General features: G+C 43.5%; 1 protein-coding gene across 2 annotated transcripts in view; it reads left to right on the top strand.

Moving 5' to 3' along the window:
• C6 (complement C6) overlaps positions 1 to 8057 on the top strand; it is a 30299-nt gene extending 22242 nt beyond the window's left edge. For both annotated transcript variants that reach the window (XM_009943747.2, XM_075411642.1), the window contains 3 exons: positions 538 to 628; positions 1985 to 2226; positions 4277 to 8057. In XM_009943747.2, coding sequence (XP_009942049.2) covers positions 538 to 628; positions 1985 to 2226; positions 4277 to 4458 — 515 coding nt within the window. In that variant the 3' untranslated portion in view covers positions 4459 to 8057. The remainder of the gene's footprint in view (positions 1 to 537; positions 629 to 1984; positions 2227 to 4276) is intronic.
• Positions 8058 to 17337: the final 9280 nt, after the last annotated feature.

Below are 17337 nucleotides of genomic sequence, written 5' to 3' on the forward strand. Positions count from 1 at the left end.
TAGTATATCTGTAGATACTTTACTGTTTCTATACTGCTGATATTAACAACACAATTTATTTTGGGCAGCTAGAACCAGAAGGCAGATGACTGGTTTTAAGACATATAGCAACTGTTCATTGATTTTGGTTTTACCTTCTCTCTACCACATTGCCATATAATTTCAGCCCCAAACTTCTGCATTAAGTTCAGAATTTTGGGGTGCAATATATTTTACACTTGAATTATGAAATGGAGATACTGAAACTGTTTTCTTAAAAACAAAACAAAACAAACTCCAACTGTATTAACAAGGCTTTATGAAAGTAAAGTAGGAGAATACATTCTATTGAAATTTCACCTTCTCTTCTTGTACAGGATTTTCCAGTGATTTTTACAAAGACTGATGCGTACTTATGGAATCCCAACCCAGCAGCTTTTGAAGAGAGAAATAAGGGATAAACAGAAATAAATGCATTTTAGTTTTTACGGGAGGAGTCTAAGATATTTCTGTTCAGTCTTTTTACTATTTACAATAATTCTCACTCTTTTGTTTCAGATGTGCAAACTAAAATTAGCGGTGTTTGCAATCCAGGACAAAAGCAGGTTGGTTCTCAGTGTGTTTGTATGTCTCCAGAAGAAGATTGTGGGTAAGTTAAGTACTTTCATTAGAAAAAGAAAAGTTGAAGTTTCTCCACTAATAGACCAAGAGTCCACTGTGACAAAAAACAGGAAGAGTAACAAAAGACAACAGCAATTCAGGGCTACTCTCTGTTCAGATATTAGCCAGCTATGCCTCTGTAAACCAAATTACAGTCCCATTTATAGACTGTGAAATAAATTAACAATGACATTAACCAAATAGCACACAAGGGCACGTTGTTCTACATCTGCTTCTAGAGATCCCAACTCTTCCTTTTCTTCTCTTTATTACCCCAATTTCTGTATTTTCACTATCATCACCTTGTTATAATAGGTCATGCCGCTTGTGTTTGAGATTCATCTTTTTCAGATGCACATGCTGCAAAATACACTGTATGTTTCAGTCTCCAGGGGATCTGAAAATGTGTAAGACTTGAATTTACTGTCTCAGTACACAACATGACCTGCACAGACCATTGAGCCTTGAAGTGAATAGAGGGTTATCCTAGAAGATTTTTAGTAAACGGCTAGCCAGGGTGGGCGTTTGGTGTGGAGTTGGAGATAGCAAAGATGAGCACAGATTGAATATAAGCTGGGCTGTTGTGGGGCTGAGATCAACACACATTCCACCGCAGGGCTCCTGCGTGACCACAGGCAAATCCCTTGGCATAGGATTCATGTCATTCATGTCAGTGCCCAAATAACCAGGTATCTTCTTTCTCTCAAGAGTCCTTGAGTAGAAAGAGAGCATGTTCAGAGTGTGATAGACATTGTCAAAAGCATATAGGCCAAATCCTCTGACAACTTGAGAGGTTTTGTTGATTGAAGCTATAAGTTTAACTCAGGAGGCAAAAAAAGTCATTTCTCTCTTTGGGAAGTGACTAGGTTCCACAAAATTTTGCTGCTTGGAAATGCCTGCACTTCCTGAGAAGAATTCCACTCAGGATCCAAGAGCAATACAGAATGAAACTACAAGCAGCATGGCTGGGTTTGCCTGCCATTGGTCCTAAACTAACTGTGCCTTAGAGGCAGACTTACACACACAGCTGCAGGGCTGCATTAACTCAGACAAGCCACCCCAGGACCTGTAGAAATTTCCCACACCTTGCAGAGGTAACAGCACCTCCTGTTTTCTTGTTCTTGCACATGTCCTTTACTTCCCATCTGTTGGACAGGACCAAAGTTCCTCATCTCACAGCATTACGCTGTACCACATCCAGGTCCTGCAGTAGCTGGGACAGCCTTAGGTTTTTAGAGAGATATCCAACCTGCCCATGGCTTTGCTGTGTTTCATCCAGTGCTGGTGGAGCATTTAAAAGCACGGACAGCCTGCTAAAATAATTTTTCTTTTTTCCTTGGGGCAGCCACTACTCAGGAGACGTCTGTGTGCTACATGCTGTTTCTGAACAGAATGTGACCAAGCCCAGCTGTCAGTATTCAGCTGAGATGTGCCTTGGAGAGCGGTCATTTCATTTCTTGCATGATGGCCCTTGCCACGGTAATGCCAACTTACACTGGGCAATCGAAAGAGCAAGGCTCTCTACAAATAGCTTGAAGAAAGTGCCCTGTGGTTATGACACCTGCTATGACTGGGAGGAGTGTCCAGGTAACACTGCTAAATGGTGGGATTTGTCCAACCCTTTGGATCTAAAAATAAAATGTGCTGACTCTTTCACTGCTCCAGGAATGGGATTTGCAGGCGTTGTGGTCCATCTGAGCAATTTATGGTGAGAGGGGTATGGAAGTGTGATCAGTCCTGTGTCCCTACTACCAAATGTTACACTTAGATACATTCCTTTTCCCTTAGCTACAAGTGGTGTAGCATTGCCACTGCCCTTTAGTAAGGCACAAACGGAACTTGGAAGTTGAGGGAACTTTTTCAGGAGAAATAACATTTGAATCTTTCATCACAGAAACATAATCAGAATTGTTATCGCCCATTCCTTGTGAGGCTATTATAACCACTATTTTGTACTTCAGGAGTTAATTTGGGCCACTCCCTCTATATCATATAATTAAATTGTGAAAGTAAATCATGATAGTACTTAAAAAGCAAGACTGGAGCCATCGGGCTTAAAGGGATTTTAATGATAAAATTTGCAAATATCTACATGTGAAAATTGTGTTTATTAAGAGTGTTAATGAACTACCTAAGCTGGTGAAATCCCCAAGAATTTTATAAACACTGTTGTGCAACTTGGCTATTTACTGTGTAACCTGGTGATAAGAGCAGTGGGTTTTCCGGTAAATGTCTGAGGTGTTTGCTGGCTCCGTGCACATCAAGCGCCTGCCAGGAAAACGCTGTGGCACCCACGCTCAGTCCTTCGCTTGCTTTCAGAGACAAATGTGATCTTTATCACACCTTGACTACTTACGATCAATCAAGCAACAGCGGTGTGCAGCAGTCCTATAACCCCTTTTTGAAGATGGAAGATTCCTGCAGCACAAAATTTGAAGTCACCAGCCCCATGCTGCTGCTTGCTGCCACCCCAGCTCACCTCAATCGCCCAGACTCTGACGCCAGACTCTGACACCAGAGTCTGACGCCAGACTCTGACGCCAGACTCTGAAGTAGGTGGCTGTAAAATTACCACATGAGACGTCGTTCCTTGTGGGGCTGAAGCAGCGAGCATAACCAGGCATGCCCCTTAATGGATAGGCTATGTTGGAGCCTCTAGGCACCTTAGGCTCCTGGGAAGATGGTTATAATTTAAAAAAATATTAGGCTTATTTATTCCAGAGCCCCTAAGAAGCCTAGATCTGCTCCTTCTGTGGAAGTGGCTAAAGCTGGATCCTGTGCCAGAACCTCAGTGATTTTCTCTCAAAAGCCTGCAGAGCAGCCCTATTCAGAAAGGAAAAATGAGAAAGAGAGAGAGAGAGGGGAAAAAAATTAAACAAAGTAAGTTTTCATCGTGGTGCTCAGGAGGTTTGAATTGGACTTTTCTCCTCTCAGTCTCCACAGAAGTCCTCTTTCTCATGTGTATGTACAAACATTTAGGAGATTGAAGATTTGTCTTTCCGTAGAATGAGTAGTTGGTATCAACACAGAGGCAGAGGATACTGCAGTGCCATGTGAAAGCAGCCAAACAGAGGAAAACACACATTTTTCATAAGTTTTAAGAAAGGGAAAGCAGAAATTTAGTTTCCTGCCTAGGGAATTTCTGGGGAAGAATATAAAGAGTCAGAACCTGATTAGATCAGAAATGGGTAATGAAATAACCATCAGGGCTGAGCTTTACCACGGGCCAGCAGTAGGTAGCTTAGCATTCATAAAGGGAGCTTTAATGAAATAGGAGCTGATACAATATGGACCTTAAGACTCCATTTCACAGCAACATTGTGTGAAAGGATAATTGGGAACAGAAAGTCAGTTTAATAACTTTTTGTTTAGTAGAAGGGTCAGGGAAAGCCAGTGGACAAAAATAGTTAGATATTTCACTTCTCCTTCTGTATGGGCCACTGATGTTTAAACCTGCTTTTGCCTCTATTCCTAATACCCTACCATTTAGTGTATGTGCTTTAGGCTTGTTGTAACTAACATAGCACAAACTTCCAACAGTGATTTTTCCTTGCTGGACTTTGAAATGTTGTGAAACTATAAAATATGGTTCTAGTCATGACATTTGCAGCTAAAACTCCCACACTTTCATTTCCAGAGACACAGACCCAGTGCTCCTGCCTGATGCCTTACCAGTGCCCCAAAGAAGAGAGTCGTCTTCACTGCATCCGTATGGAGTCGACAGGGAGGAGGAGGACAGTCACTCTTTGCACACTGGCAGCCATGAAGTGTGCTGGCATCAAAGTGGAGGTGCTGGAGCAGGGGAGCTGCTTAGCATAACCCACCAGCTTTCCCGGCAGCCACCATGATCATCCCACCATGCGCAGGCTGAACAACCCTGGGGAAAACTCACCTGCTGATGAAAGGACAAGTGGATCAAAAACAAAGGATGAAAAAACCACCAGAGCTTACTTAACAGACTTTTGGGAGGAGGGTGGCAGTGCGCTTTTTTTTGGTCTGAAAATGACCTGGAGTATGGGGTATGGAGGCTGCTTTCACTCTTGGTAGCTCTGTGGATGTACAGAGGGAGGGAGGGGAGCAACTGGGAAGGGGGAAAGGGGAACATTTCCTGATGTCCCCTGGTGCTGGATGAGAATTTTCACTTCCTCAGCCATTTGTTGCTCTGTTCCTGCACATGTGACTGCTGAGCACGCTGATCATCTCACTGGCAGAGTACCGGCTGTATCACCCAGGCAGGCAGACTTCAGCGACATTGCACGTTCTCTCTGACACCTAATGGGGTCATGAAGGAGGCTACATGTCTGTGCAATCATGGTATAAATTCAGAGAGAAATACAAAATACTGAAAACCACAAATATGCGACTATTGAGTGAAGTCTTCGAAACAATAAGATTTTAGATCAGAGTAACTGAAGGGAGGAAATGTTTGCTTTCTGTGTTGGTTTGCTGGTTTTGAGCCTTAGACACAGTTGGGGAATTTTTATGGTACCCCTTGAGGCAAATTAAACACACTTTTGTGCTTAAGTATAAAAGAAAAATTTAATGAACAATGCATTGGGCAGAGTCCTACTGCAAGACTATGTGGTTCTACACGGAGTCTGCAAAGAAGCATCAGAAGCACACTCCTTAAATACGGTTGCACCAGCACCGATCTTGAGAGCAGTTGCATGGTGCATTTCAGCCCGGCCATGGGTCAACACCCCAGCCCTGCTCTGCTGCCCAAAGATAGCCCCTGGGCTAGTCGCCCTGAGCGCTCACTTTCCGGGGTGGCTACAAGACAATGCTGCGGCTGTTTCTTAGCTCGTCACCAAGGGAAAATTCACTCCGTTACAAGGAGTAGTTCTTTCTCTGGCATTTCTACTTCCAGCCAGTCTAACGCCTTCTTGTAGCTGGGCGTTCTTGCCCTCTGTGCTAGATCATTCCTCGGTCACAGATTACCACGCTGAGCAGTTACGATTAGAATTGTCCTTTCAACACTCAGAATTTTACCAAACTGGGGATCAGAAACCTGCCTTCCAAGTAGGGGAATGCTGAAAGTCACTTTCTTTCACCAGCAGTCAGGAAAACAATGAAAATCAGGAAAAAAAGCATGACAAGTGTTGACTGATGAATGACCTGCCCTATGTACAAGCATGACACCTCACCAAGGGCTGGGCAGGGTCACTTGGGAGCTGGGAGAGGGCTGGATGTGAAATGGTTATTTTTCCTCCAAGGAGATATCAGATCTCTGTATTTGGGATGTTGCCAAGCTCCCTAAATCAGCAGCTAGTCTCAACTGGATGGAGCTCAAGGAAAGAAGCAATTAATCCTGCTGCTAAATACAGTAAAGCATGACTATAAAATACTGAGGTAGGTTTGCCATTGTGATTCTACAGCTCTTTCCTCCAACTGAAGATACATGCTAATGTGCTGGCGATGGTCTGGGAAAGGGCTGCAAATATGGTTGTACCCAGGTTCTTTTTTAGTGCCCTTATTTCTTGCTGCTGCTTGCATTCTGTGGGCAATAATCACTCAGAATGGCTATGTATGCCTTCTGTACCCTCAACAAACAATGAAGATTTCTTGCTCCTGACTCTCTAAGCTTAATACTAATTCGTTACAGGACTCTGATTCCAGTATTACTGTCTACAAAGTTTCTGGTAGGAGGAATTTTTTTCCCTGACACTTCTCCCTGTGATAAATTGCCAGACGAAGTTATTTCCTGATAAACGGAAGGCAGTTGAGAGCTCCCAATTCTCCAGCACCTCTGGTCTCAGAGTAGTTGCGTGCTATGTGAGCACTCACGTTAATATTTGCGTTGTTCTCTCTTGCTGACAAGGATAACTCCCGCAGTTTCTGTTTTACAGTGGAACAGTGTGGCACAGAGTGAAGACATCTTCTGCCATTCACTAATAAGGTGGTGATTCAGCTATAAACTGAATCCAGAAGAAATCTTCAGCTTCCTGAGATTAGTGGGGGGTTTGGTGTTGGCTTCAGTTGTGTCAGGACTGCACTTGCAAGGAATTTGGGTTTGTTGCTATGTTCTGTCACAGGACTCCCCAACCCTCATGTCAAAGACTGCAGCTCTTTAATGTTTCCTGCAACATCTATCTTTTTCTTGGATAAGCTCTCCTCTTTTAGTGTGATAACTTACATTAGGTAATGATAGAGTTTTCTTTTTCAGTCATGGCAGGAAATGCTGTCTCTCTTTTGCTATTGTAGCCTCCAAGTAATGTTATCTGGCTTGATGGATCATTGCCTTGGGTCATAAATTATAACTGAGGAAGATGAAACAAACCTGAACTGAATCTGTCAGGGTAACCAGGGTCACAGAGACCGTACCAATTTTTGAAGAACAGATTTCTCAGTAACGCATCTTCTCTACTGCATAGAAAAATCCCATCCATTTGTGCTTAACGTCAGAGAGGAGGCATTATCCAATATTAATATAATGAGCCTTTCCACTGACGGAAAGTTCCACAGAACATGCAAGCATATCTAGTTTTTCATTAGCACAAGATTATGGGAAGTGCATGTAGTATACTCTTACCACAGTGAAACAGCTGTGGCACGATTCAATGGCTGGACAATTAGCAGCTGCTGTTATGGGCTTCTGTATAAATAGTTATTGCAACTGTAACATTGAATGCAAAATTTGACCAAATATAGAAGAGAACTGGATTTATATATAGTGTCTGTTATAATGTTTATCATTGTGCAGGCTCAGAAAGGGGCAATACATAATTTATTTCAAGGCTTTGAAGATAAGGCAGATACATAGGTTTAAGTGGCAACAACCAAACTTTCGCCAATGGGCGACTGCTTAATTATAGCAATTACTGTTACCTGTTACAGCTATGAGAGGAAACATCTTGTATTGAATGCTGGAGTCCTAACATCTTTATTTCAGCTGCTATGCGAGAGGTAAGTATCTCTTAAGAATTTGGTGCAAAATATGACTGAGACTATTAAATGCAAAGTTGCTAGATGCAGGGAGCACAGTAAAAGATGGGTACGAGAACTTTTGCTAGTGCCACTCTCCCAGTGAGGGGTAAACCAGAGGCGATCTCAGCTGGTTTTTCCCACTGGGCTCCTGCAGAGCTCATTGCTGTCTAACGCACTCCTGTGCTTCTACTCCAGGGAGTGTAGGGATGCATCTCCAGCAGTAGCATGATCTGTGGCTTTCACGACAGCTCCAGCTGAACATGTTTAGTTTATATATTTAGAGGAAGGGGTCCGTCATATTTCTTCTCACCCAGACATCCCTGAGCAGTAGGCTTTGGCTACTTGCTTCAGAAGACGGAGGCTTCAGCTGTATCTATGACAGAACTGACTCAACTCTGCCGATGGGGTGTTATGGGATAAAGATGCTAAAAATAACATTGTTTGTAAGTTGAAACTTAACTAGATTTAATAAACTCTCTGCTCAGAGGTGTAAATTTTACTGTAAGGGGTCTTTCAACAGGCTCCCAAGGCTCTTTGTGTTCGTGTGTGGGTAGGTGTGAAGATTTCTGATGCGAAGGGGTTTGGGTAGGCTGATCTTCCTTCCCTGGTTAATGGGAGTGTGATGCCCTTAAAGGTGTATGTCTACATCCACGCTAATCATTTTTGGCTGTCCTTTTAGTCACTGCAGGAGAGAAACAGTGCCTTAGAGGACAGGATTTCTGTCTTGTTAGGTAGACATCTAAAAACAGGCCCGATGAGTCATGCCCTAAAGGTGCCTGTCTTCTTCTATTGATTGTGAAGGAAGCTGGGAGGGCACTAGGTCAGATACAAATATTTATGCTATAGATGTCTAAAATTGGATAAAATTAATCCTACCTTCTCTGTTTCTAAAATTTTGTGTGTGTATGTGCATTTATTTAAAATATATGAATATATACATATGTACACTCCTAACATTTAATTTCCAGCACTGGACTGTTTATCTTCTCAATAAGTGCCATTTGTATTGCCACTTATCAGGAATAACTTTGTCCATCCACAAAGGACCAAAGCTATTGTGGGGCTCAGCACTGTGATAGCTCAAAGTTAGAGACTGGCTCCCAAAACAGTGCTGGGCACCAAAGGAGGCACCGGTGCTTCCTTCCCATTGCATGCTCGGTGAAACAGGATCCACTGAGTCTTATTCATGTGTGGGTGCATGAGACGAGTGTGTCTGCATGAGGCACAGCAACCGCTGCGAAACCGGGGATGGGATGATTCTCGTGCGTCGCGCCCCACCCATTTCCTGGTGGGGTTTGGGGCCCACTTGTTCCAGGACCTGCAAGAACCAAAACCAGAGCAGAAGGGACTTGATTCTAACATGCTGCTTTTTAGACGAAGCCTGGTTGCCTTCCCCCCCTCCCTCCCCCACTCTAAAGCCCTGTTACATCCTAAATTGAGAGTCAGGGGTCTTCAGCCTGACACAAATAAGCTTTTTGGAAGCTGTCGCTCCCATGACTTGCAGAATGGCAGAGCCTTTCACCCAGCATCATCCTTAGGTGACTAAGTGATTATCCTAGAGCACACGAGATGTCTAAGCATCAGGGCCTGAGGGCACCAGCCACACTTATGGCCCAGACCAGCTTCCCAGGGGCCTCCCCCACCATGCCGATGGCCCGGGAACCCCTCTCAGACCCACAAGGCCATCAGACCCTGCCCTTCCTGGCCATGGACCTTGTTGATTGGGGTCCCTGCCCACGGGCCAGTGTCCCGTCCTGGCCTTGTCCTGCCCCTGTCCCCAGGGAGGTGCCCGGGGCTGGGGCTGCCGGCTCCCTGGGTGTGGGGTGGGACAGGCCCGGGCTGCCAGGCACTGCCTGCTGCCCTTGGGGTCCCCAGGGAGCCCCCGGTGAAGAGGTGCACCCTTAGCTGGAAGTCATAAACGTGTCAGCAGGGGTGAACCTCTCATGCTATTTTCTTTACTGGGCATAAAACCCAGTTACCAGGGACTTCCTCTGCTGCTCTCTGCTGCTAAGATCTTGCCAAAATAATAAAACCAGTCTTCCTCTTTCATTAGATCCTTCTGCGAGCATAGTGTAAATAGTGCAGCTGACAAGAGAGCCTTAGTTTTCCTTTGGTGATATCTTCCTTTTCAGACAAATCAACTACAATAACTATCACACACGAGTGATTGCGGGTAACTGGGTACCAACTGGGAATTTCAGGCCCCTGTTGAACAAGTGGGTCTTGTCAAATGCTGTCTCGGAGACTTCAGGCCCTGGTCAATGTGACCCATGTGTTAAAAACCACTTAGGGAGAAAATAAAGATGATTATCTGCTGTTTCCTCAGCTCACTGGCTTTTTACTTGTATCTCAGGAAGTAGTGCCACAGCAGTGCCAAGCTTCAAACTACAAGTCCGGAAAGAGAGCTGCAATTAACAGCAGAGCAGAAATTAGAAGATCTGTTCCTGGAAGTCATCTCGGCTAGAGATAATTGAAACTTACAGCAGAATAAACTATAACCGGTTGAAAACACTTGCTTTTTTGTTCCCCCTAATTTCCACAATTAGTGTTTACAATGCACAGGTAATCAGGGTGATGAAGGTTATAGCGAGCAGGTGGCATGTGTGCCATTGCCACTGTGTCTCTCCAGAAATGAGTCACTGAATATGCCGCTAGCCACTCTGGGGGTGCGAGACTGAGGAAGGCCCTGATGGCATCGAAGCCATCAATGCTCCCCCCAGGAGCTGCGGTGATTGCTGACTGCCACCTCCTGCTGCCTTTCTGGGGAGCTCAAGGGGTAACTGTAATTTTGGACAAGACAGGCTGGATGCTAATGCACCTGTATGACTACAGCTGAAGACTACTGGGTAAGAAAATGTGGGGGTGTTCAGTGTTTCTGTTCCCTGACACTATTACCGCATGAGCTAAAAATAACCAGAAGCCCTAAAACTGCTGTTCTAAAATAACCCATTAAAAGTGAACCACTCTTACAACCAGGGTGACGTGATTTCAGACCTGAACATATGCCAGGTAGTGCTACATTGCATTACAGAAAAAGGGTGGTCTTTGTTCATCCGGGCCATGCACCAGGAAAAATATCTATGCAAAAAATATGTATCCGAGGACTGCAACAGGAGCAGAGACACAGAACCACAACACACAGCAGTCAGCTTGCCGGATTTAGCAAGCATGCTTTAGATTTCAGGAGGCAGAATTGACCTGGCCTTTTATCAAGTTTGGGGACTAAGGATTTTTTCTGCTTCATTTTAAGTTTTTCTCTTTTGATAGTGACAGCTCTGGAGATGTCTCTGTCCTTGTCAAAATTACAGAATAGAAGTGAATGAAGCCACATTGCCAATATTTGGTTGAAAATGTCTAGATAACCAGTAACCCGTCTTTCTGTGTTCTGGTCTCTGTAATCATGACATTGACAAAAGAGAAAAGAGAAAGTCTTCAGTGAGGATTGGAAGAAATCAGCCCCGCAGGTAAGACACCTGCTACCACTGGGAAATACATTAGGTATAACTTTCAAATGCCTTGATTTAGGTCTCACATTTTCAAAGCTAAATTTGATGGTCAGTCCTTGGATTCACAACAGTTCTGTGACTGCTGGCTACAAAGCTTTGTAACGCGTGTAATGACTTGCTGACTTCATCTGCAGAGGTTTGAAAGGTACATATGAGTCTGGCAAGTAAGTATTTTTCATACACAGCCATTTTGGGAGATACTCTTATTAACAGTGATCATCCAAGAAATACAAATGATCTAGCAAATAAATAGCACTTTAAAGTTTGACCTTAGCAATGGGCTAATTATATGGAATTGGTTCAGAACTGTTACTTTGTAAAGCAGTTGTGCTTAAGATTTTGTTGCTCATGCAAGTTTGGGATATTTTGCAAGTGGAGCATTTTTAGCCGTGTCCCCAGATCTGGCAGAGTGGGGTCACCATAACACTACAGCCGTTTCTGTCCTCTGTTGAGCAGCCTGGTTACATCTGTGCTGCTTAAATGAAAGGCGACCAGGTTACGGGCTTCAGGAAAGGGCACGCTATTACCCTTCCTATTGAATTATTTAACACAATTTTGGTCTGTGCTAGCTAGTCCTCCCCCAAAGAGCATTTCAGCCCAGTTCAACCACTCACATGGGCCAAGGGCTGTTTCCAGCAAGACAACTGTTTTCGTGGCAGGGGGTTAGCTGGCTGGATGTGAACTGACCTATACTCCTTTGCCTCTGGGACTGTAAAATGAGGCCTGTCCAGTTTTATTTACTCTTATAAGCACTGGTTATTTGCTCTTTCCCAGGAATTCCTAGACTTGATTTACTTTATTCACATGCCTGTATCTGTTTTGAAACTCTCTAGCATGCACTAGGGACAGACAACAGTCCAAAGGGTCACTGTTCAGGGCCAGAGAAACGTTCCAGTTTTTGAAGTATAAATGAAACTTCACAGCAGTGTTTCAGTCATCTGGGATCTCTGAATGCGGCTGGGAAATAGTAAGAAACTAAGATCTGTTTTCCAATATTGGCAAAAACCTCAAGCAATACTCTATGTGTTCCTTCAAGCTCTCTTAAGTTAAACCTGCATAGTACAATACCTGATGGCATCAGATGATTTATGATAATTATCTCATATCCGTGGTGTAGTTCACTAGGGAATAATTTCTTAACAAGTACATGTGAAATCCAGTGTTATTTTGTTAGCATCTGTGAATACATGGTTGTTTTGTCTGTGAAATTCCTGTGAGAGTTACTGTGTCAACATTTGCTGTGCAATGCTTTTATTTACTGTGTAACAGGGTGAGAACAGCAGTGGGTTTTCCCGTAAATGTGAAATTTTTCTTGGCTGACATAACGTGCAGAGCCCTGCCAAGAAAAAGCTGGGCAGCAGCTGCGTTCCTTACTGGCCTGGTGGGTACACTTGGGTGCGTGTGCAGGTATGTGTCTGCACACTTGTGCAAAAACACATATATACTGGAGAGACTGATAATGATTTAGCACTGGCCACCACCACCACACGTTCCCATCAAAGATATAACCAAGGATGTTGCAATCTCCACTCAGGCTGCAGCTAGCTTGCGTGTGTGAGCATGCACGACAGAGAGACTTCACCATAGACTTAATTATTCTTGCCCCTGTAGGTACAAATTCAGTGTCAGGACTTTGGCTTACTTTTTAGCCTTATGATGTATGTCCTGTCTTTCTAAAATCAACAACACTTGTAAATACTGAGAAACATCTTGAGAGCAGCAGCAAAACAGCATGAGCAGTCAGTCCATGTTGGTTGTGTCTGGCACTGCTGGCCCCAGCTCTATATTTGTGCCAGTTCTTCTCAGTCTAAAAGCTAAGTGGAGCCTCAGAGCCCTGCCCTGTGCTCAGATTAATCTATCCTGATCTCCCCAGGGCTTATTAGCTAAGCCACTGTCTTATCCCAGTGCAGCTAACATGGTTCCCAGATCAGGCTGCCTTGTGTCTAGATGGCTTAAAGAGCAGGGACAGTAGATAAGCATAGCCTAAGGGCATCTTTAGGACTTATGGGGATTTGGCTTTCTTGGAAAGGCATTTTATTGGTAAGATTCCACAAAATCTGGTAGAGGAAAGAATGTAGAGAGAAAAAAAGATTAAAACTCCAACTACTCTGTAGATACTGCCCCCAAATTTTCTCACCAAGAGTCACAATGCCTCTTCCTCTTGCTTCAGCCAGCGTTCCAAGGATTAGAAGCAGTCTGACTGCATCTTGGTGGGAGCTTCATGCAGAAAGACTATATCCAGTACATGTGTGCTGGGAGCAATGGTATGTACTGAAACAGAGATGGTAATCCTGTTTCCAGGGAGATATCAGTATGTACATGTCCTGGGAGATGATCCAAATAAATTAATTCTCACTCAAGAAATGCCAGCCTTGTTGTATTTTTCGGTTTGGAGAGGATTCACAGCAGTCTTTGCTGCTACATGTGCCTGGACTAATTGCACAAGTAGAATGCTATAACCTGCTTTATGCATGTGACAGTATTTATATAGCTCTCCTCATCATAAGATATGGTCACCTGTGTAACAGATCTCAAAATACAAGAACATAGCTTGTGTTTGTTGGTTGCCCTTTAGACCAATGAGGCCTGTAGTACAAGCAAGTTCAGCTATCATCATACAGTGTGTAATTATCCAGGAAGCAAATACTGCAATCACTGTAAAAGTCTCCATGTAACTGCTGTCAAAAGTAAAATATAAAACTATGACTTTGCTTTACCAGAAGCTAGTGTTCTAGTCTGGTTAAAGTATCACTCTGTTCAAAAGCACTAGTTGCAGCTGTTTGTCACTGCTTCCCTCTTGCTAAGTTTTATTTTGTATATTCACATTTGATACAGTTCTTAGAGGCTTGAATATAATAAAAATCCATTTAGAGAAGTGCTAAAGTGACTTGAGAGATTTCTTTTGCCTGCTGTGGGGCAGGACTCTGTCCACTGGCCCCTGACCATAAGAAATTAAAATAAATGCCTGAGGAACATGTGCAGAAGAGCAGAACCTGGAGACTGAGCTCTGAACAGTTAGCCTGTCTCCTGAGTTCGGCCAGAAGATCTGGGGTGCCAGCACCATCCTTCTGCTGTTAAGCGACAACTATGCTGTGTTTTGCAGTAGAGAGAGAAAGAAATCAATAGCAGTTTATATTCTTGTGCCTCCTGTCATGCGCAGTAATGGCTCTACTGTTACTTGCAGTGGCAGCTCATCACAGTGAGCAATGCGGCAGAGCCACAGTGTGGTGGAAATCGAGCTGATCTGTAATGACGTTATGACTATGGTGACGCATTGGCTTTAGCTGGTGACAACACCAGGGCAGGATGCAGTGCAGACTTGTTCTTATTCATCAGAGAATCTATTAAAAAAAAAAAATCATAGGAAACCAGGAGCTGATAGTGCTGCTGCTCAGGGGACCATTTTTTTGCAAGGAAGCAACCAAGGCTGAATTTCACTCCACACGCTGGTACTGTTTACCAATTAGCGTTAACCAGGAAGAATTTTTTCAGCGTTACTGTTTTATAAAGGTCCCTCCACTCTGTACTTGTACCTGCTGCTCTGCATCAGGCAAGCCTTTTTACTGAGCAGTTTACGATGATATCTTCCAAGTCAATGGCCCCAGATGATCCCATGAGTCTGGCTCATTAGCATGGGTAACAAGTTTATCTGATGAGTTAAATTTCATCTGCCACAATATCACTCAGTTTCCCAGTTGGTTTCTGTCTCCCAGCAGCTTCTTACAGGGTAATATTTTTTTTTATTCGAATGTCATCTGCAAAAATTTACCAGCTTGATGTGAGTTTCACCCTTCATTCTTTCTCCTTCTCTCTTCACACAGTATATGAAACTCTTGGTCCCTCTACACTTGCCTGGGACAGTCTCATCTCATCAATAATAGGGGCAGACATTTACAATACTGCATGAGCATTAACATTAAGGTCCCCTCTTGGGACATTTATGTATTGCAGGTGTCATTGGATCTGGTGTCATAGACTGGGAAATGCGAAAGCAAGGCAGAGTGATGCTTTCAGTGACCTAAAAGAGCCCAGTTCCTGTAAAAGCCTGTAATCTGCCATGGAAGTGTCCTGCAGCTCTCTGTTGTTGCTCTTCATAGTTCAGCTGCCCAAAGTTCAGGTCATCTAATGCCAAATTCCTCCTAAGTATCCTAACGCATGGTGATGGTGTAAATGGTCACCAAATGCTCAGGTAAAACAAAGGGGTTTACCACTTTCTTCCAGCTAATTTTGCTAAGCTGACTGACTCCATGGAACCATTGTTCCCTCTTTGTTCTTCTCATCTGACGCTAATCCAGCTGACTTTGCTTTCTCACCAAGAGAAAATGTCCTGCAGTTGCTTGTTAGTTTAACAACAGTATGGTGAAGAGGTGGACCACAATGACTGGGGGTGCTTCTGCTCTGAAAGGGACAAAGTGTGGCCAGCTGATGTGCACACCATAGGGATGAATGAACAATTGGACAGATCATCCTCCCAGCCACCGGTCCTACATGAACCTCATTTTCCTTCACTAAATAGCCGTATTGCTTTGAAGAAAACTTCTACCTACTCACCTTGCTGTTGTTCAAAAAGCGGAATCTTTATCCGGTGTGCAATAAGCCAGCCCTCACACACTCAGGAGAGATATTGTTTTATTCAGGCCTGGGTGCTCAGTGAATTTTCCACAAATCAAGCACATCCAATGCCAGCTTCTTCACTACATTTATACATTAAATTAATGCATATTCTATCCATCTAATACATATTCATTCTAATCTACATGCATTGTGCAAATATGTGGCATCATTCTTCTTGGTTCCTTTTCAGAGCCTTCTGAGCATATTTTCCTCCTTTTGGGGGTCTCTGGTGGTCATCAGTCGCCTTCCTGGATGAAGTAACCTAACTCCTTTTCTCCATCTATGGTCACATGTCACCTAAGGACAACTTAAGGCTACTTTCTTCTGACAACTTTCCTTTGTTTCTTCCAGAGGGAGAATTTGTCTTTGATTGAACGGATAGTGTAGATGGCCAAGATACTCTGCTTCTAAGCTTAGGTTAAACGTTAACATCATGCACTATTTGATCAAAGGCACACTACTTAAACACATGCAATACCCCTGCTTTCCAAGGGAAGAACTCGTTCTATTACATTACTTCTTCCTTGCTCCCAAGCAGCATTAAATAGGCATCTGGTTGTTTGTTACTTTTTTTTTATTTTTTAAAAAAAGGCATCTTACCCTCAGATTTTCAGAAGGGATGGTGGAACTGAAGTGCTTTCTAACCTAGCAAAATATAAGATGGAAAACCATATGTGGGGGAAGTCAGGCAGAGAAAGGACTGCGGTGTCACAGCACAAAGGGGAGCAGACCCTTCCTGGACCTGCAGCCAGCTGTCTGGGAGGGAAAGGGTTTATGAGGTGTCCGCAGAGAAGGAGCTGGCTGGGCTGAGAAGTAGGAAGGGAAATGATGGAGTGGGTAATTAGGAAGAAAAAAGGAGAGAAAAAAGATCCTTGTGAAGATTTAGATGCATCAGGTACACACTGAGATACACGGAACTAGCTGAAGCATTTGAAATGTAGCCTTCATTAATATTTTGTCTGTCTTATCTCAAACTAATTTATTTTATGGATGTAGAGGTCTGTTCCTGCTGATGTATCAAGATGAGTACCAGGCAACCTTGCTGGTTTTTTGAACTGTTTCTTAAGTAGTAATTCTCAACGTTTCTTGAGGCCCTGTGTTGATTTTCCACATTTCCTTGTGTATGAAGACATGAATCACCAAGGAACTATTGTTTTTGTGCTATCTCTCATGAAATTTCCAGATTATTTTCTCTTGCCTCCAGCAGCTATGGAAGCTATTGGTACCCAGTGGGTTAATGGTCCATTCACTCGCTGGGCCTGTTGCCCCAAAAAAAGGCTAGATATTGTGAATGAGAGAGTTGGGAGTAACCAAGGGGCAAACATCTGGCTGCTCTGCAAACATGCTACTCCTGAGCAAATAATACAGAGCAAATAACTGATTAAATTCATTTGGATTTTATTCTACTTGCTTTCATCTATAAGCTGTTTGCAAAAATTTACGATTTTCTCAAAAAAAACCAAAGAAGTGCCATTAATTTCCAGACAGCATGAAGGTCAGGAGGTCCTTTCAGTCAGTGTGGTGGCAACATTGCCCTCCAACATAGCTTCCCCCAGGAGAGAGAGTCTCCAAGGGAAAGCATGTTGCTCCTGTTCTGGCTTAATCCTCATTGCCAGCACCATGGAAAGCAAGGATTATCCAGATGAGGGTGAGC

This window comes from Opisthocomus hoazin, chromosome Z, assembly GCF_030867145.1.
Source record: "Opisthocomus hoazin isolate bOpiHoa1 chromosome Z, bOpiHoa1.hap1, whole genome shotgun sequence".
Classification (NCBI taxonomy): domain Eukaryota; kingdom Metazoa; phylum Chordata; class Aves; order Opisthocomiformes; family Opisthocomidae; genus Opisthocomus; species Opisthocomus hoazin.